General features: G+C 46.8%; 1 protein-coding gene across 1 annotated transcript in view; it reads left to right on the forward strand.

Moving 5' to 3' along the window:
• The window catches only part of NFX1 (nuclear transcription factor, X-box binding 1), a 2,569,209-nt gene that overhangs the window by 1,194,935 nt on the left and 1,353,098 nt on the right, over positions 1 to 21,176 (forward strand). The window contains exon 12 of the mRNA XM_069620539.1: positions 7,036 to 7,118. Coding sequence (XP_069476640.1) covers positions 7,036 to 7,118 — 83 coding nt within the window. The remainder of the gene's footprint in view (positions 1 to 7,035; positions 7,119 to 21,176) is intronic.

Raw genomic sequence — 21,176 nt, forward strand, 5'->3', positions numbered from 1 at the left:
TTAAGGACCGTTCGACAAAGCGTTGGGCCCACCACGCCAGGCAGGCGGCCATGGCAGCGGAGGGCGCCTTCAGCGATGGCAGCGACGCCGTACTTTCGGACGGCGAGGGCATTACGGCGTCGAAAGACTGCCGAGCGCAGGTCCCCGACCTCGGAAGGTTGTCCGGCAGGGCGGCTATGGGGAATACCCCCGGCGACGCAAGTGCTACACACCCTACACACACTAAGCACACTAAGTCCAACCGAATCTCGACGACGTCGACTTCTCGGAAAGAGGCACAGATAGAACGGTCCGACTCGGTGTCCTCTGGGCGCTCTCGATCGAGATCGCCTCATGACGCAAGGCAATCATCCACTCTTGCCAAGAGTGCCTCGCTCCCTAGATTAACGGAAGTTCGATCTTCGGAAGACGAAGACGACTTCCACCCCCAGGCCGCGCTCCAGGAGACCAAGGCCGCAGTTAACACCAGCGAGGCCCCACGCTCGAAACACACAGATACCTCCCCAGACCCTCGACGACAGCCGTCGAAAGTCTCTGGGGCGTCCAAGGGGCAGGGAAAACATTTTTCCACACATGGGGAGGGGGGAAAACAGCGGAAAGCACAGCCTTCCACTCCTGTAAGACCATCCTTCCACCCTAAGCAGACAGACAAACACAAATCTACTGGGACATCAACATCCAGCAAGGGTACCCTTGAGTCCCCTAAGTTGCCTACTAAAGTCATACCCTGTTCCAAAGAATGGTCCAGTGAAGACATAGACAGGGTCATGTCAAGGATGTCTTCTTTAGCTGATTTTTATGAAAAAAACCCAGGACATTTCCTTTCGTATGACCCTCAAGGGGCCACACCCTCAGGCTCCTCTGATCCTATCCCCCTAAGTAAAAAGGCCCGGTTCGAAAGACCTGAACCCTTTGAGGTGCAGCCTTACTCTACTCCATACTCTACTCCACACCAGGAGTTTGAAATTATGGAGGAACAAACCGGGACTGAATACTATGCGGATGATGAGGACCTGGAGGAGATAGAAGATGAGCAGGAAATTTACAGAGTAGATTCCCCGGTAGAGAGCGAAGCCCCAGTTACCGACTCGCCAGTTGATAACCAGCCCCTCCTTAATGAAGTTCTCGCTCGCGCAGCAGAACATTTTCACATCGACACCCACGGTGTACAGGAGGAAAGGGATTTCGCAGAAGAGTTGGTGGGAGAGAGGAGGCCGGTCGCTCAGACCATCCCTATCCTTAAATCCATCCAACGTAGAATAGATCCATCCCTGGTGAATCCTAACCTCACCAGAGCCGTCAACCCCAGAGTCGAAAAACTTTTTCAGGCAGCCCAGTCTGACCCTCTTTATATAAGAGGACATCTCAAACCAGACTCCCTACTGGTTACCAACACTCGGAAGAGGGCTGGGACACCCTTATCGTCGTCAGAAGCTCCTCCCGACAAGGAGAGCAAAAAACTGTACGGGTTTGGCAGGAAGGTAGCCTCAACGTCCGCCTACCAAGCAAGGATTGCAAACTCCACCACCCTGTTGGCAAGTTACAACTGCCATCAATGGGAAGAGGTCGCGGCGCTCATAGCCTCTGCTCCTGAACCGTTAAAGGGCCAGTTGGCTCGGATCTCGGCAGAAGGGAGAGCCGTTTCTGGTTGCATATTAAAAGCAACTTTCGACGCCGCGGACAACGCAGGAAGATTGATAGCAGAAGGTACTGTTATCAAGAGACATGCGTGGTTACGGCAGTCGGGGTTCAAAACAGAAACCCAGGCTTCATTAATAGACAAGCCGGTGGAACCCGATCTATTGTTTGGGAAAGCGGTCGAAGACGCACTTAAGAATGCCAAGGACGAATACGAGACTCTCAAATCCCTTGGCCAGCTTACCAACAAACCCCCTAACCAGAGGGGGAACAGTAATTTTCGTCGCCCACGCGGCCAAAATTCACAAAGAGGCAACTATACCCAAGGACAGGGTACACAATGGAACAACAACCAGCAGTCTACCCAAAGTTACGGCAGGGGTAACAAGAGAGGTCGTGGAAGAGGCAGAGGCAGCCCCAACAAGGGAGGTGGCACGCCTCCACCAAAGCAGTGACGCTCAGTTCAGGGTCCCTTCTCACGCAACCCCAGTAGGGGGACGCATTTCCAACTTCACCCAGCCTTGGGAAGGGATCACCTCAGACAGATGGGTGCTGTCAACAGTGTCCACAGGATATTGTATAGAATTACTGCAGCGTCCCCGGAACCACCCTCCACGACAAAGAATACACTCCTTAGAACATCAGAAGATCCTTCTCGAGGAGATCGCCATTCTGCTAGAAAAGGACGCGATAGAACTCGTCCCAGGACACCAGGTAAACAAGGGTATCTATTCAACTTACTTCCTTGTGCCAAAGAAAGATTTGACAATGCGCCCAGTATTGGACTTACGGCCTGCCAACAAGTATGTCAAGCCCCAAAAATTCCGTATGACCACGCTACAAGAGGTAATCCCCCTCCTAAAAAAGGGGGATTACATGGCAACCTTGGATATGAAAGATGCTTATTTTCATATTTCCATGCTCCCAGCGCACAGAAAATACTTGCGCTTCAAGGTGGACAGTCGCCACTACCAATTCAAGGTACTGCCCTTCGGGATAGCTTCAGCACCAAGGGTATTCACCAAGGTACTGGCGGTGGCAGCTGCACACCTACGCAGGGAGGCAATCCCAGTGTACCCTTATCTGGACGACTGGCTCATAACGGGGGAAACCCCAGGAATTTGCAGGTCAAACATTCAGAGGACTATCGACCTCCTCCACGAATTAGGCTTCTCTATCAACGAGAAGAAGTCAAGTCTGGTGCCAAGCACCTCAAAACAGTTCCTAGGAGCAATCCTAGATACTCAGAAAGGGTTGACCTTCCCTTCGGAAGAGAGAATTCGGAATATACTACTGCAAATTCCACATTATCAGTCAGGTCAACAAATAACGGTACGCAAAGCAATGCGGTTACTGGGCATGATGGCGTCATGCATTTACCTGGTCCCCCACGCGCGTCTGCGCATGCGTCCCATGCAGGAATGGTTGGCGAAACAGTGGTCTCAGGCAAGTGGTCAGTGGGACGATCTAGTGGTCGTTTCGCCAACACTCGTACAGAGCTTACACTGGTGGACAAGAGAGAATCTCGCAAGGGGAAAACCCTTTTACGATCCAGAAGTACAGGCAGTGGTGACTACAGATGCATGCCTGACTGGGTGGGGAGCTCACCATCTCCACCACACAGCTCAGGGTCTCTGGTCTCACTCAGTAGCCAAGAACCACATCAATCTGCTAGAGCTTCTGGCAGTATTCCGAGCGCTTCGGGCGTTCGTGCCCCATCTGCTAAACTTGTCGGTGCAGATCCGGACGGACAGCACGACAGCCATGTTCTATCTGAACAAACAAGGAGGGACTCGTTCTCCAAATCTGTCCAAGCTTGCCCAGAAAATCTGGATATGGGCACTCAGACGGAACATCTTCCTGTCATCACAACATGTTCCAGGGGAGCTCAATTCCCTAGCGGATGCCCTAAGCAGAGACTCCCTCCCAGAAGAACACGAATGGGTCCTTCACAGAGATATCGTAGAAGATCTCTTCTCTCGGTGGGGTTTCCCCACTATAGACCTATTCGCCACAAGCGAAAACAAACAATGCCCAGGATTTGCATCCAGGTTCCCCCAGCCAGACTCCCAAGGGAACGCCCTGTGGATGAACTGGTCAGGGATGTTTGCGTACGCTTTTCCACCAACCCCTCTCATCAGGAAGGTGGTGTACAAGATGAACAAGGAATCGATGACGCTCATCCTAGTTGCTCCCATGTGGGCGAGACAACCATGGTTTCCACACCTACGCAGGATGGCGGTGTGCGAGCCCATCAAACTCCCAGCCTGGTACAACCTACTGTCCCAGCAACAAGGTCAAACAGTGCACCAGGAACCCAACTCAATGAACCTGGCAGCATGGCTCCTGAGGTCATAGAGTTTGGCCATCTCAATTTACCACAGAGGTGTATGGACATCCTAAAAGAATCCAGGAAACCAAACACAAGGCACTGTTACTTTGACAAGTGGAAGAGATTCGTTATTTGGTGCCAGAATAAACAAATCAACCCAGTTGATTGCACTCCTTCCAACGTTGTAACATACATGCTCCACCTGCTGGACGCAGGTTTGGTTTTTAACTCTCTGAAAGTACACCTGGCAGCCCTCTCGGCTTACACCACATCCCAGAACAAAGTATCGCGGTGGAAAGTACCAGTAGTTAAAGCCTTCATGGAAGGAGTAAAGAGACTTCACCCTCCTATTTCGAACCCACCGCCAGGATGGGACCTCAATGTGGTGCTAGCTAAGCTCATGGGCCCCCCTTTCGAACCCATGCATAAAAGTAGTCTCAAACACCTGACTTATAAAACGGCCTTCTTAGTAGCCATTACCTCTATAAGAAGGGTCAGTGAAATTCAGGCTCTGTCAGTGCAGGATCCCTTCTTTACTATCCACAAAGACAAACTGGTTTTACGCACACACCCTAGGTTCTCACCTAAATTTATATCTAAGTTCCATGTAAACCAGTCAATCGAGCTTCCGGCTTTCTTCCAGAACCCGCAAAGCTCAGCTGAGGTGAAACTACACACCCTAGATGTGCGTAGGGCGGTCCTCTACTATGTAAATAAAACCAGACCGCTAAGGAAAACAGATCAACTGTTTGTCTCCGTAGCTACAGGCAGAGAAGGGGATCGCGTCTCTAAAGGCGCGATCTCGAAGTGGATTATCAACTGTATACAGCTGTGTTACTCTCTTTCTGAAAAAACTCTGCCTTTTACGCCAAGGGCCCATTCTACTAGAGGCATTGGGGCCACTCTGGCTTTCATTGCAAATGTTCCCCTCGACACCATTTGCAAAGCAGCTACTTGGAGCTCTATTCACACTTTTACTCAGCATTACTGCATTGACACTCATTCCAAGACAGATACACAAGTGGGACAAGAGGTTCTAAGACACCTGTTTGCTCATGACCCTTCTCACATCCCACCTCCTTCTTCTGGTACTGCTCGCTAATCTATGCACAGCATGTGATCTAAGCAGATTCCACAAGCCTCAGAAGTTAAAACTAATAAAGCATCAATATGGTACAATTTAGAGCTCAGTCCCTTAAGCGGGGGCATCTAAATTTGAGACTTTGGAACTAAAGTGTTGAGGCCCTACATTATTTGAAAAGGTTAGCATTCTCACATTTTGGCGGCATTGCTTAGCACATTGCCTTGTAGCCAAGTAAGGAGCTATTATCAACCTAGAGAGGAGTAAAGGCTCAGTTGTGTTTTGCTGGGGTACTGCGATCTCAAATACGATCAGATGTCTGCAATGGGTGCTTAACACACTTCTCTTTTGAACCACTGTGGTGCTCAAACCATTAATATGAATTGCAACTTTTGTTTTTGCACTAATATAATCCCCACAGAAATGTGAAAAGCCTGCACAAGCTGTGTTATAGTGAATTGCCAAACTGTATGCATTGCGATGAACACACAACGCTTTACAGGTTTAATTGATCAGATCGGACTTTAGTTTTCAACAGCCAGGCAGCAGGAGCAGGAACTCCGCACACTTATATGATCCCACGTATCTTTTAAAGAGACATTATTTTCATTTAATCAACAGTCTGGTGGGGCCTCTTCAAGAGAGGGGCCCCACCAGCGCACTTATGTGCTGCTCTCCACATCAGGGAGCACCTTGTCAGTGTAGTGCTAATCATTGTGGAGATGGCGATTCTTCAATCTCCGCAGGGCCCTGTAATGTTGGCGACCCATGAAGATCTCTTGAATTCACTAGGCCAGGAACCCACCCAGGAAGTTGTTCCCTGATAAATCTAACCAGGTAATTGAGAGCCATTCTTTCTTGATGATGTGCATTTTGCTGGCTGAAGTTGGAGCATGTCCAAGATAAAATCATGTTGGAAACTTTAACTCCCTGCACTGGGCAGGTTCTGGTTTCTTAATTGATCAGAAATCCCAAGCTGTGGAGGAGGGAGACAGTTGACGCTATGTGAGACTGCAGGCTTGAAAGATTCCAAGGAGATAGTCATCTCTTCCCAAGGGGGAGCCACCCCCTTAGGGGCTTGGGATGAAAACATGCTATGCTTAACCCCAAAGGGACAGGATAAGTTGGATCCCTCTGAAGGTCAGAAAAATAATGTATTTGATTTTTATAGTGCTTAATTTACTAGCACTGCATGAGTTTAAAGTACCCCCTTTTTCCTGGTAAACATTGTATTTAGTACATAATTCCATAATAGGTGTAGCTATATGTGAAGAAATATTCAGTCCAACTGGCCTGTCATGTAACTTAAGAAAAAAGTATTCTGTTTAGGGAACCCTAAAATCTGTGTGGCACTTAGTCCAGGATGCACATGGTCATTTCAGGTTGACACTGATTTGACAATTTGATGATTACGCCAGTCTTCATAAATGATGACCTAGGTTCATACACAATGTTTAGTGGTCGGAGAACTGAGCTGAAGTTAGTGAAGTGGCCGTAGTGTGTCTTCTCTCTAAAAATAACCTAAACACGATTATAACGGTTATAACTTATAACTGTTATAACAATTACTGGTTTGTACATAAAGGCATAAAGGACATGCTTGCTGTGTGCAGTGCTTGCATTTTAATAATTTATTATATTTTCATTTTTTTAAAAACATTTTGCATAGTAACCTTTTCTTTTTTATCTGCATATGTATGTGACACAAATGGTACAAATGGCTTTGACCCACCCCTTGTGATAGTGTATTCAGAGTGTAAAATCTCAAATTGCAAACTACTAACCAGCCATAGAAGTAATTTGCCACCTGAATGCTATACATACAGGCAGCACACAATTTCCTACTCGCTGAGAGTCAGTTATCACTAGCCAGTGGCTAGTGGCAACTGGAAATTGTGCGCCCTGGTGTACTATATGTGATTTGGTATTACATCTGAGAAACTATTTTGACACATTTATAAATTAACCCTTCTTATTTTTTCAGCTGATCTTACCTTTCTGTGTGACAAGCGTTGCAATAAGAAACGTCAGTGTGGCAGACACAAATGTAATGAAATTTGCTGTGTGGTAAGTAAAGGGCACACTTGTGTCGATTGTCTGAACTTTCGAACTTTCACTATATTTCTTATATATTCATTCATAAACAAAAACTAGAATCTGATTGCTGGGTAACCATTACACCAAAACACCCAAAGTGCTTCCACAAAACAAACCGATGTCAGGCGGGCCTTGTTGCTTGGCCGCTCCTTTCCACACACACATCTGTCCATTTTAATTTGTGGGTGGGGCAGTAGGATGGGCACTCCAAAGGTTAAGCATACTCTAAGAAAATAATTTAACAAGAGATGTCTCTGGGTAACAGACATAATTTTCTTACAGCAGGAATTGATCATGGCCCCACAAAAAGCTGCCTTTCATTCAAACTGCTACTCTACACTGCATGATATGGCATTGAGCAGATAGGTCCACATCAGGATTCCTTTTAGCAGAGAAACAAACTTTTCCCGCTGTCTTTTACCCTGGATGGCTGGCGAGGTACATGCACGATCACAAGAGCAGCTGACCCACATGCTCTAGTAATGCAGTGGATCTGAGAAACTGTTAATTGGACAGGGAAATGACTAAACATGGACCCGCCTCAAAATAAAATGTCAAAGGGGATGGATAATACACACTGCTAAGTTTGGTATTTCTCCCTGTGCTACCTCTCAATCGTTGGATTCCCACTTCAAAGGGCAAGAGTGTCAATGTAAAATGAATGCATAAACACTTGACCTGAATAAATAGGCAACATATGCCAAAATTGTCTTAAGTGTCAAAATACTGATGTATTTTCTACTAAGGTGTTGGGGCACTGAAAATCAGTTGTATTACACAAATATGAACATTAGAGATTTTATGTAGCCTATGTTTTTTATCCCTTTAGCCCAATGCATTCAGTGTCACCAACGTGCTAGTGATGCTGCCTATATGGTTTGATGGGCTAAAGTTTGCATTGGAATTGCTGGTGCAAACATCAAGGATTTAATTGGTCCAATTCATTTGACATCCATAGATGGCCCTTGAGTAAACCGAACATTGACAGTAAGTAGAGAGATTTAGTGAGCAGTTTGGAGCAGTAGCAGTTTTTCTCCCGCTCTGGGTTGTCTTCCTTATTTTTTTCAGAGCAGATTGTGGAAACCGTAGACCCATTGATTACCTCAACAGTGTTTGTTCATGTAAACATAGCAACTAAGAGTGGCTGGTGCATGATATTCAGTAGCTTCTAATACTAATGAAAGTCAAGGGGCAACAGGATAATTACAACCAACAAACAGCGGGGCCTCTCTCCTTTTTCCTTTTGCAGCAGACACACTCTATCATTTCAAGTGACTTTTTCTTTGAAAGATTGAAAGTGAGAAAGCGAGAAAAGTAACCAGGAGCAGCATCTTACATACTCGCCAGAACGTGATCCGTGACCTCGTTTTTTTTCTCACATTAAACAATCGGCGCGCAAGCATGAAAGTAACTAGTCAACAGAGCCGGCAGGGATTTTCCCTTTGATCTGCTGCAATATTCCAAAAGTACCATCTTACACTTTTCTCGTGAATGCGATTTGAGACTCCCTTTCCTTACAAACTAAATAATTACAGCACCCATTGGGATTAGTATCTATTAACTTTTGTTGCTCAGAACTGGGTGCATTTTATTACATATTTATTATTGTGTGCTTATTGGTGTCAAGTACTGATTGTCAAGCAGCTGGTTTAAACATGCTACGCTGTGGGATAAGGCGCCAATTTGGCATTCGAATGACTGAAGAGGCGACAAGTGTAACTGTTAATGGATCTTTGGATCAGGAAGATGTTTAATTTGCCGCCTTAATGCACAATTTGGGCAACAAGCTTCTTGAGGCTGCCCCACATCTTGGCCCCAATAATGATCAATAAGGAGCTTGTAGAGTGAAGGGATTGCGCTCATCAATATACGGACCTTTGTTTGCTTCCCCGGGTCCTTGTCAGTCTTCAGTCCGTGGGCAAAAGATTAAAGACTTTTACGGAGAGAATAGAGCAGGCACTGAACTAAAAAACGCTACTCCAATTAGAGGGCCAGCTACTTTGGACTATTCACTTGTGACATTACTTGTTGAGTTATTATAAGTGTTCTCACTCTTGTTTATTACTGACAAGACTGGTTGGAAGGGTAGGATATCCTTGAATGTTTTGATTGAGGTGAATGACTTAAGCATGATTGCATACGCAGATTCAGTTTGTGTTGAAAATCCAGGTAACATTGGCAACTATGAGAACTAGGAGGAGGACTTAACATTGGTGGATAAGTGTCCATTATTTTGATCAGGTCCGTTGGTGTACCAGTAATAGAAGCATCACAGTTTTGTTGGGTTACACCCTGCAGAGGAAACTGACATAATGTCCGGTAGGGAGGGGCCTGTTTCTCTTCTGCCATCGTATGGCGAGGGAGATGAGTCAAACATGCACCCAACCCTAAGGGAGGTGGATGAATGCATCCGGTTAACTCTTCCAACAGTTTCCGCCTGAAGGTTAAAACACACACTCTAATATAGTCAGGAATTAATGGGAAGATGTAAGCAATGGGTGATCAATTAACTCATTTCCAGGGATGCTTTATGCAGGAAAGAGCATGCACTCCTGGTGACATCAAACACAGAGGACCTAGCTCAGAGCCCATTGTGATTGATGATGCGGTAGATGTTAATGAGGATACCTCTTTTGTTTTGGGGAACTTGGTCTTATTACAAACTACTAACGGAGATATTATTGTGGGTAGTAAACCTATTGAACTGGACGATAATGCAGGCACTGATGTTATTATTGAAGGTGTTATGGCCAAGGCACAATTAACAAATGTAGAGGGTAGCCCACGCGGCTCTGCATTGGAACAGATAGTTTCTTCCTTAAAGGGGGAAAAAGTCAAAACCCTATACATTCAGAATAAGAGAAATGTCTCGCCCCGAAAATGTCTCCGCAATCGAACAGTAGCAGTGTCTTTGGGGCAGGGGTGGAACCCTAAGAGACAGGTCCCCAAAGTTATGACCCCAATAGCAGAAGTAATCGGGGAGTGGTATGGTGAACTACCTGCGCAGCCCATCATTCCTCTTTTTGAAACTACGCAAATGGGGATCCAACATCCACTCTTAGTGGGGCCTGTATTAACCACTTTGACTTTACGTTCAAACTCTGATATCGGCAACCAAACGGACCAGGCCCTTATCAAATGGACAGGGCCCAGTTTTTTTTTTCTAGCCAAGATTCACAACCTGCTGGAGGATATTGGAAGGGTCTGATTCCAAATGCTTGGCCCCAAATAATGGCTCCATTCCCTGTGATTCAGTTACAGGCTGCAACCGAGTATTGTCCACCCAACTGGGCCCAGAGAGGACTCGATGTTCCCTGCTCACTGAAGAACACAAATTTTCATCTCCATGATATCGGTCAAAAGGTTATTGAACCCGGGGAAAAAGGGTTAAATCATGCAGTGGTGAATGAATATGAGCATCGGTGTCCCCCTGTACCCATGTTGTCTACATGGACTAATGATGTAGATCATCTTTTGTTTAGGTTTTATGTCCCAAAGAAGGTGATGCAAAGCGAGCCAACAAGAAAATTAGGATTGGTACCGACACAGAAAGGGGAGTCTTACAGATTTAATAACAAGGAAGGAAACGGTGTAAAGGACCCTCCACTAGCATGGGTGGCTTGCTAACGGGTCACACTAGCAATAAACCATAAATTGTCCTGAGACAAGCTTGGAACATCGATGTAGGCTTAAAAATCAGGAGGGACAAAAGTCTTTTAACCACCAATAAGTCTGTCGGGCTCTCTCAGGGTAAAACAAAATGAGTTTGTGCGAGTACACAAACTAAAGATGACAAGCTTGCTGGGTCGGAATCTTTGCTTAAACTGTGGCAATGCATTAACTATTTTTTCCGAAATTCCATCTCTGAGTTTACTGTCCTCTGTTGATGTGGAGAGGGTAGAGGTTTCCAATAGAGAGAACATGGATAGTTGTATTTTGCACTTTGGGTTTATAATGGTATCCAATTTGGTATTTTCTGAACGAGGAAACAAAATAATCTTGGTTTTCGCATAACACGATTTGAAGAGCCAATCATTGGTCACACAAGTGGGGTTGACAGGAATTGGTATTAAATGACCCTGAATTTAGTCGGTCACTGCCCAAGAGAAGTAAAAGTACTGGCACCTGCAGACGATGCAATTAATATTTTTTATTTTTGTATTTGTGATTTGATCAAACATTTGAATTTTTTCACTTTACAAAATCTATCAATAAATGTACAGGTTAAAAACATGTACACAAAAATATAAAAATAGAAGTGAAGTAAAATGAAACTAGACAATATTTCTGTTATAGTCAAATTATTTCAACAAACCTAACTCCTTCGACATTTTAATGACAGCAAAAGTTAATAGCATTTCAGATCCTGCCGACATCCTATCCCATAGGTTATGAGTTTCGTATTCATAGTGATTAATAAAAAAAGACCCAGATGTTTTGTTCATAATCCTGCCAAAGAAGGGCACTCCACTAGTAGATGTTGCAAAGTTTCCAGTTTTCCTAGGACCTCACAGTGAGGGCAATTAATGGTCACTGTCCCTTCTTAATTAGCACAAGCATATTTTATTTCCCCCGTGGGAAGAAGATTGAGTAGAAATCATAAGAAGTGCTACCTCGTTACAGCACAAGGATATTGGAGAAAATAGTTCAGTACATTTCGAAATGGTTTATCAATTATTTGAAATGTCAAATGAAGTTTATATCCTCTTGTTTGGGTAATGGTATTAATCCAGGCCATTTGTTTTAGACCTTTCTTTACACTAGGAGAATTTTCCACTAGGTCTGACCGTGCTTTATTTATGTCATATAACAAAGTATCAGAGTACGATGGCATTGCATTAAAAAATGAAGATCATTTTCCCATCATACATTTATGCAAGTTCACAAACTAAGTATTTGGTTTAGCGACAGGATTTTTTCCACTATCAATGGTACTCGCCAATTGAGCCAATATTTAAGCGAAAATAAGCCCAATTCAAAGTGCAATGGCGCCATGGGAAAAAAGGGAGGCAGGGCTATTACCCTCTTCCACGGCCTGACCTCCAATCTGTCCCACCAGTTGTCATACGCTCTTGGGTCGATTTCTATGACATACATGATCTTTGGTATGATTTTAACCATGTAAAAATGTAGTTTGATGGTGAATATACAGAATTTAACATGGATGCGTTTAATCTGAAAGAAAAGTTGATCACCTTTTTTTACAACTGCATGTGTTATCGGTTTATTAGACTGTTTACAGATGTTAAAGCCCAAATACAATACCTCCTTCCTTGTTTCTATGCAGATGTTGTCAATGGACGGCTTTACCCTCCTCTTGTTCTTTCTATCACTAGATGAGGTGATGTGGCATTACTTCTGATTTATAATCAGATTGTTAGTCTTCGCATAGCTAATCAATGCTTCAAGCAGCCTCTGTAGACCTATTGGTTATACATCTAAAAGTTCCATGTCATCCACGTTCGATAGCCAACTGATCTTTTGGCCCCTATTTCTGGTGAAATGAGTGCAGCAGGCCCCAGTGCTTGGTCCAAGTATGCTAACTACAAATTAAAGAGCTATGGGGCAAATGCACATCCCTGCCGCAACCCTTTAGAAGTCAGAAAAGAGTCTGTAAGTGGACCATTGGCACCCAGCCTAACTCTAACAGATGTGACCTCATGTATTCTAGGATTGCCAGCAGGGGTGAGGGCAAACCCCATTATTGCAATTTGCTCCAAAGCAACCGACGATTCACCAAGATTAATGACTTGGAGAAATCTATTAGACAAACATAAGCATCAGATGGTACATCTTTCCCTGCATGTCTGGAGCCATCTTTGAATACAGACAATATCAACCCGTTCAAAGTGGTGGACTGCCCCTTTCTGAATCCACAATGAAACCTGGGTAATATGTCATTGTCTGCAATCCACTTCTCAATATTTCCTAATATCATTGCTGCAAAGATTTTGCTCTCACAATCCAATAGGGCAATAGGCCGATAATTATTCAAATCAGATCGATAGCCCTTTTTAAAGATCGGAAAATAATAGATTCTTTCCAAGTTTTATGCATATTGCAGGTTTTACAAATCTCTAAATAACAATGTCAGCAATAGTGACCACATATCCACATTCTGTTTGAATATTGTATTAGAAAGGCCATTTGGTACAGCTGCATTAGATAGTGATGATTTCATAATGAGATGTTTGATATCCTCTTGTTCAAACTCTATTACCCAGCGAATGTGAGTAGTGTGTCCCTTTTTTATTACTCAAATCTGTGTGGAACATTTCCGTCTATCACCACTCATTTTCACCAATTCCATTAATTTGCATTACTACCTAACCAACTCTATTGCTGTTCACAATAGCCCAAAAACTATGTGTATTACCTTGTGTTGGCGATTGTAGCATCCGCCCATTATCTTGTTGTCTCATCAGATACTTATGGCATCTAATCCAATTTTTGAAATCTTAATAATTCCTCTTTTTTTGTGAGTTTCCTCCATGTCATCATGCTGCCTGCCAATGTATTTCAAAGCAGCTTTGGGAGTTATCTTATGCTTCCATACTTGTTGGTCGAAGCAATGACCATGCCCAATTTTTTGAGTTTTGGGTTTTCGCTCTCCCAGATGAATTCCTGGAAGGAATTGCTCGTACAACCCCGAAGAATGTCCTCTTTTGATTCTTCAATAATGTCATTATTTAATTACCTCGTTAAATTAATCAAATGTTTACTAAAAAAAAATGGATTGTGTTTCTCCCTGAATTTATTACAAAATTCTGAAATTGAGAACTGGTTTAGTATTTATTCTGTAATTTAAACAATGTCTTTAGTACATTATGGTCGCTCAGCGCGGTAGACATGATCTTAAATCGATTACCTTGCTGAAACCTCATTCTCGAGAGAATTAGGAAGTCAATATGAGACTTCCGCCCCCCTCTTTTCCATGTCAGGACTTTCTCCAGGTCACCCTCCACATTCGCAACTGACAAATCTCACTCTCTTAGAAAGTGGGCCTATTTCCTACTCACTCTTTTGTTAATCCCAGCCACGTCCCATCGAAATTGCCAGTATGCCTGGAATACTCACAGAGATGGTACTTAAATGGTAAATTTTGGAGTTTCTGAGTGCCAGTCGTCCACTACTAAATTTCTGAGCATGTTGTTACACCATTTTAAAACCATATTGGGTTCAGCAGCCATGTTTCTTGGAAAATAATTAAATCCCCTCCTTTAAATATCTTTTTCTGTTTATCTTGCTTTATAAAGCTGTTGAACCCTCTTGTATTCCAGACTATTGTTTCCAGATTTTTCCATGTCAGAGAGCCTTCTCACCCCTCATTTCCTTCGCCAATTCTCGTTTAAGTGACTCTAGCACCCAGGTTCACCTTTCCTGCATAGAAAAGTGGCCAAGTCTGTCGCAAAATGTATCTACCTGAGAAGTGCTTGCCATTTCTCTCCTAGGGTTAGTCAATACATCCTGCCCCCACAGGTTTCTCAATTTTCTTCCGTAGTTCTATTTCCTTTCTTTCACGATAAACCATGCACCCGAAGTTTATTAGTTTGTGTCTTTCTTCAAGGATTGATTTCATCATGAACGTAGACTTAAGGTGTATTTCCCCCAAGTCTGTTCTCGCCTCATAGGGGAAGCTCAATTATTTAATATCTTCAGAGGAAACTCTGACTATTTTATTTATTGTTGGCTTGTTAGGCGCTTATACAGCAAGTCAAATACCATTTTGAAGCACCCACAGGGTGAAGGGAGAGAACAAGGGAGTGAAATATAATACAAAGCACAATATTTAATAAGAACAGTGGGGATACGGATGAAAGGACAAACCTACTATGCCTTGTGAGTATTCAGAATGTGCAAGTGCAGCAAGGAAGAGGGTAGAAGGGGTAAGTGCTGGGGAGTCCGAGCTCATGGGTGAGCCACAGATGAAGTGCTAGGGTTTTTAAGTGCTACACAGCCAAGAGCCACATTAGGAGTAAGTGCAAACCTCCAGGGTGGAGGGGGTGCCAATGCAAGGGCTGAAGGTAGACAGGGGCTAGGCCGATTGGGTGTGGGAGGTCAGGGGCCCAGAGTATGCCTAAGGGCCCTGGACACCAATCACAGAAACTGTGGGATTAGCAGAGGAGAGAAGGGTAGGAGGAGTTAAAGAGGAAAGTCTTGAAGAGCTTCCAGAATTTAATAAAGTCCTGCTCAAGGCGCAGAGTCAGGGGGAGGCTGTTCCATACGCGGGAGCCAGCTGTGGAAAGCGATCGACCACCTACCCTCTGTTTAGCAAAAATGCTTTACACACAGAGTTGGTTCCAGAGGAATGTAGTGGGTCTAGAGGGGGATTATTTAGTAAGATAAAGTTGCAGATAGTGTGGTCCCCGGTCCCAGACAGCCTTGTGGGTGATGCAGAGGGTTTTGAATTTAATCCGTGCAGCAACCGAAAGCCAATGAAGACTTTTTAGGGCAGGAGAGATGCAATCGCTGGGCTTAAGGCCAAGGATAAGTCTTGCTGCCCTATTATGGTTAGCTTGAGGGGTCGCAGTTTGAAGAAGGTAGATTCAGGAGCAGGCTATTGCAATTGTCAAGCCTAGAGAGAACCAGGGCTCGAGTAACATTGAGCCTCTGGGGGAAAGTAAGAAAGAGGAGAATTCCTTTGAACATTGCCAAGAAGTCCCACTTGCAGCTCTTCCTTCTCAGAGTGTGAGGGAGGAAGGAGAGGGAAGAGTCAAAGGTGACTCCAAGGTTTCTGTCTTCAGAAGAAGGAGCAGGGGGTCAGTCCAATGTGTATGGCCAGAGTGAAGGGAAGGAGGAGGGAGCAGGGGTCCCGGTGGGAAGGATCTCAGTTTTACAGGCATTGATGCAGAGATCGTTGGAGGTGCAACAAGACTGCATGGCAGATAGGCAGTCAGGGATGATGGAGGGTGCAAGGGGATCAGCAGGAAGTTTAAAAAAGAGCTCTCATCTGCATAACACTGGGAGTTGGAGGAGATGGGGTGTGCAAACAGAGCTAAGTAGATATTAACGGGCCATTGGGAGAGGATAGAGCCCTGGGGGACACCACAGGTGGAGAAGGAAGTAGGAGAAGAGAAAGTGCCCAGGATGATTTGGGAAGAACGGTCCGTTTGATACAGTTAACCATTCCATCCTCATATGAAGGCTGTGTGATCCCCTTGGTGTATCAGAACAGGCACTGGACTGGCTGACATCCTTCCTAAGGCTGAGGAGAGATCTAGAAGGATGAGGACAGCTGGGGAGTTGCAGACCGAAGATGCAAGCAGTTCTTCATGGGTGTTCATAAGAGCAGTTTCCGTGCCTCTGGATGCTCGGAATCCAGATTGATGGTTGTGGAGACCACCAACAAGTTTGGTGTGTGAGTTGAGTTGGGGCAAGGCCAGCTTCTCCAGCAGCTTCCCACGAAGGAGGTAATGGAAATAGGTCAGTAGTTGGCAGGGCAGATAGTGTCTGCTGAAGGCTTTATCGGGATGGGAGTATAAGGGGGGTGCTTAAGGGAGGAGGGGATGGATCCAGTGAGAAACGAGCTATTGCAGAAATATGAGTGTGGGTCTAAGAGAGCTAATGTTATCCTTGATGGTCCTGGATGAGCAAGGGGAAACCTGTTTAGAAGGGACCTTCATGAAGCAGAGAACTCTGGTAACTTCTTCGGGTGTGACAGGTGATAAGGTGGAAGGTTAGGGGCCAAGGGAGGCAATGGGGTGTGGGGTGGGTTGGGAGGGTGGTTATTAATGGTGTTCAGGATGTCCTGGGTTTTGGTGGCGAAATGTGGGGCCAGTTTGTTGCAGAGGGCCTGGGAGGGAGAAGGGGAGGAGGAGACTGCAGAATGGTTGGCTAGTTACCTGCAGATCTTGAACAGTTCAGCCTTGTTGTTGGATGCAGAGTAAACCACAAGCCTGTATGTGGGCTCTTTTCTTGGCACGAGTGGAGAGTCTGTATTGCCTTCGGAGCAGGCAGCAGGCCAGTTTGTCAGGTTGAGTCCGAGGTCTGCCACTTTGCTCTGCCGCCCAAGCTCAGAGTCGTACCAGGTGTTTAGCTTGGTGGCAGTTTTCAGGCGGATCGTCGTGACTGGGGCAACAATATCAAGAGTATTGGTGATGAACAGTGGACAGATGGAGGTTGCTGAGAGCAGAGTCGGAGGTAAAGTCGGAGGAAGGGGGGGAGATAAAGGTGGAAGCAAAGGCAGCAGCTGACACTCGTTTCATCGGGTGGATGTTAGTGAATGAGGTTGGAAGGGCTTGGGGGGGGGGGGGTGCAGTCAGAGTGCCAAAGGGACCCAGGTGAGAGGAGAGGAGAGAATGGTCTGACCAGGAGATAGGGGTGACTAGAGGGGGTGTCGGAGGGAGATGTCCAAGGGAGATGTCCAAATGTATGAGGGCGTCCAGAGTTTGTCTAGCTGAGTGGGTTGGACCAGAAGGGAGAATGGAGAGGGAAAGAAAGGTGCAGTGGTCAGTGAAGAGAGTGGTTGTAGTGCCAGGAGGAGGAGGTGGAGGAGGTTGGAGGTGGATGAAAGTAAGGAAGAACAGAAACAACCCATTCAGAGAGGAACAGGGTGGTGATGAAAAGAGGCCGGTATATGGTAGCAATGGTCAGGGTGAAGATGGGAGAGATGACTCGCTTGCAAACCAGTCTCTAAAATTAAGAGTGGAGCTGCGTGGGTAAGATGAAGGTAGGAACCCACTCAGTGAAGATTAAGACAACAACCCCCCCTGCCAGTGCGGTAAGGTCGAGGCTTGCAGATAAATTTCAAGCCGTCAGGGTGGTGGGTGTGGGGAGTCAAAAGCAATGACTGAGCTGGCATTGAGCCATGTTTCGGTAAGAGCGAAAATGTCGAGGTCAGTGTCTTCAAGAAGTAGGCCGATGACAGTGGAATGTTTGTTGCCTGAGCGGGCGTTAAGAGTTGCCAGATGGAGGAGTACTCCTACGTCCCGTCCCCTTTCCTCTTAACGGGATGGGAAACAGAACCTTTTTCACCAGAAAAATCATCTTCCCCTTTAAATTTAGAGGTGCGCGGGGGCACAGCCCTGGGAGCATGCACTCCCCTGACTCCGCCCACCGGTGATGCTCCCCAGTTCTCTTTTCTGTGTCGACGGGAATGGACTGCTTTCACCAGCACCCCTGGTTTAGGCCTGCGACCTAGTAATTCCATGCGCTCTTCGCCAGAGAAGTACTTTTGTCGTCTTTTTCTTCTTTTAATCATGTACCGCTCTGTCCTCTGGTATCACGCTCCTTCACTACATCCGACCCCCACGCCCTCTACCTCCACTGCCTTGGCCCCGACCACGGTTGGGAAGGCTGTACCGTGTGCGACACGCTGACACTGCGTGCCCTCAAGAACAAATTAGCCAGGTGGAGGGAGTTCTTTGGTAAGTCGCCTCCGGAGGACCTAAAGGCGTTCGTTAAGCAGAAGACCAGACCCAAAGTAGGTGCACTGTTCGCCTCTGCACCCCGCAAAGGCGACACCTTCCCCAGGAAGTGCATGAGCGGGAGCAACCTAACTGGTCCCAGTACCAGCGCACATACTGTGGCTGATTCAGCTACTGGCCACTAGGCAGAGGGGTTGCGAGTCCCTACCGGTGCCTCAGCTGCGGGACGGCAAGGTTCTACTACCGGGTCTCAACCCGTGGGGCTACACCCTACTACCAGACTGATGTCTGGGGGGGCGCCTGTACGCAGCACTACCAGTGCCATAGCTGAGAGCACTCTGCCTACCAGGACCCGTCCTGAAGTGCAGGGTAGGCCTGAACCTCCAGCGCTCTGCGTACTGGAGGAAGCTGCGGCAAGCGCCACGACACAGGCATGCGGAATGCACCCGGACAAAATGGCCGCTGGTCCAGACAAAATGGCAGCTCGCCTGACACCATCCCCCTTTGGTGACCAGGTAGGGGAACAAGTCCCCAGGCGGGACTGGTCAACGCCTGGCACTTGGCCCACAGCATACCCATCAGCCTCGTAGGACAGATACACCTCGCCCCATACGGCCAGACAGGGTGTAACTAGGTCTCAGCAACCTCAGGGTCACGCGCCTACGCCAGCTCCATCAAGCACTCCTCTGGCCTGTAAAGACAGGTTTTTTTGAGAAGTTCCTTACTCTCATGTGGTCCCCGCAGATGGGCAACATCCTTAGGGATGTTATCAGGGAAATGTTACCTCTAGTACAGCCGCTAGCACCCACAGCCACACCGCCCTTGGGTCGAGCTTCTCTGGGTCCTACGCAGCCCCAGCTGCCCGTGCCAGTCCCTACGACACAGGCTCCCATGCCTTTGCCAGTCACAGCAGCCGCTTATCCGGTGCTGCAGCAGCCTCCGGCGCCGATCAGTATGCCACAGCTCCCTGCGCCCAGCACTCCTCAAACGGCACCGGACCAGCAAGACACATTGGTGGACACAGATGAGGACGACTCTGACACTCCATCAGCCAAAGCCTTTCACGAACGGCTGGCTGGCCTGGTTGAATATATGTGGATCCACAGCCACAGGTGGAACAACCAGAGGCGGAGTTATTGGCAAGTTCTCACTCTACACCCTGCATCTAGAATGGGAATCCCAATGCAGAAGGACGTGGTGGCGCTTGCCAAAAAAGGATGGCTCAAGCCACATTCTACGCAACCTAATGGGCGTCTCGTTGCTAAGTTTAGGCAAATGGAAAGGGACCCCCTCTTACTTTCGGCACACCCCAGCCACACTCCTCAGTGATTGCAGCAGCTCCACTGTACTCTAAGCATCAATCATCCTTGACTACATCAGCCTCTGCACTCCTGGTTAAGGAAGAGATGCTTAAGGTGTTTGGTAGGAAAATCTATTCCAAAGTTACTCTCCATCTGCGCCAGTCCAATGCGGATGCCATGCTGGCGGTCGTCAACCAGAGGCTCTGGTGAGAAATCGCTGATTTCCTACGTGAACTCCTGGTACAGAGCCAGGCTCACTTCAAGGCTGGTCTAGTTGAGGCCAATATAGTGGCACAGGACATAATGGAGTCCACGGTGGCTCACATCGATACCTCAGAGTGTACCATATGTATTGCTACCAACATGGGAAGGACGGCTTGGCTATGGGCGACGAAGTTCAACCCTGATGTCCAGGAGCGAATACTGCACCTTCCATTCTACTACGGACGAGGAACTCAATAAGATGAATAATAGTTTGCACACTGCTAAATCCCTATCGATCCGCACCAAGTCCACCCCAAGGCATATAGCCAAGCGCACCAGCGCTCAGACAAGGGCTGGTCCTTGGGAGGTTTTAGGGGCTTCCAGGAGAGACGGTCCAGACAACCGGACAGATCCCCAAGCCAGAACAGGTACAAGCAGCATAAGGCGGATCACAAGGGCTTTTTCCAGTCCCCCTCCTCCGCCCCAGCCTCGGAGGTCAAGAAAGCATGATGCAACCATCCGGATCCATGAGTCTCTGGTGTGGGGCAGGGTTGCCCTGCATGCACATGGCTGGCGTACAAGGTTCACAGACCCATGGATCCTGTCCGTAGCATCCACAGGCTTCCGGCTACCTATCCCTCCCTCTTCTCCGCTCCCACAGATCAGTACAGCAACACTGTTGGCGGAAATTCGCTTGCTCGTAGAGAATCATGCAGTGGAGGAAGTCCCAGCCTCTCAACGCGGTCTGTTCCGCCATACACAAAAGGAACCAAGCTGGCCTGAGAGTTGTTGGACCTTTTCACCTTGAACCTTTCCCTTCCTCTCCAAAAGTTCAAGATGGTTACCCCAGCAATTATAGCGGAGACATTGTGTGCGGGAGACTAATGTGCTCCCTGGATGTGATGGTTGCATACCTACACGTCCCGATCTGGCAACCCCTTCAGTCCTTTCTGAGGTTCTGGATCATGGGTTTTCCTTTCCAATACAAGGTTCTACCCTTTGGCCTCAATCGGCCCCCAGGTTCTTCACAAGACTGATTAACGCGGTGGCTCAAGGTCACCACATCTACCCATACCTAGAGGACTGGCTTGTCAGGGCAAGTTCCCTGGAGGCAGTCCAGCACACCGCCTCCGCCCTCATGAGTACACTACACGAGC

The sequence above is a fragment of the Ambystoma mexicanum genome, chromosome 5q, assembly GCF_040938575.1.
Source record: "Ambystoma mexicanum isolate Mex_15411 chromosome 5q, UKY_AmexF1_1, whole genome shotgun sequence".
NCBI lineage: Eukaryota > Metazoa > Chordata > Amphibia > Caudata > Ambystomatidae > Ambystoma > Ambystoma mexicanum.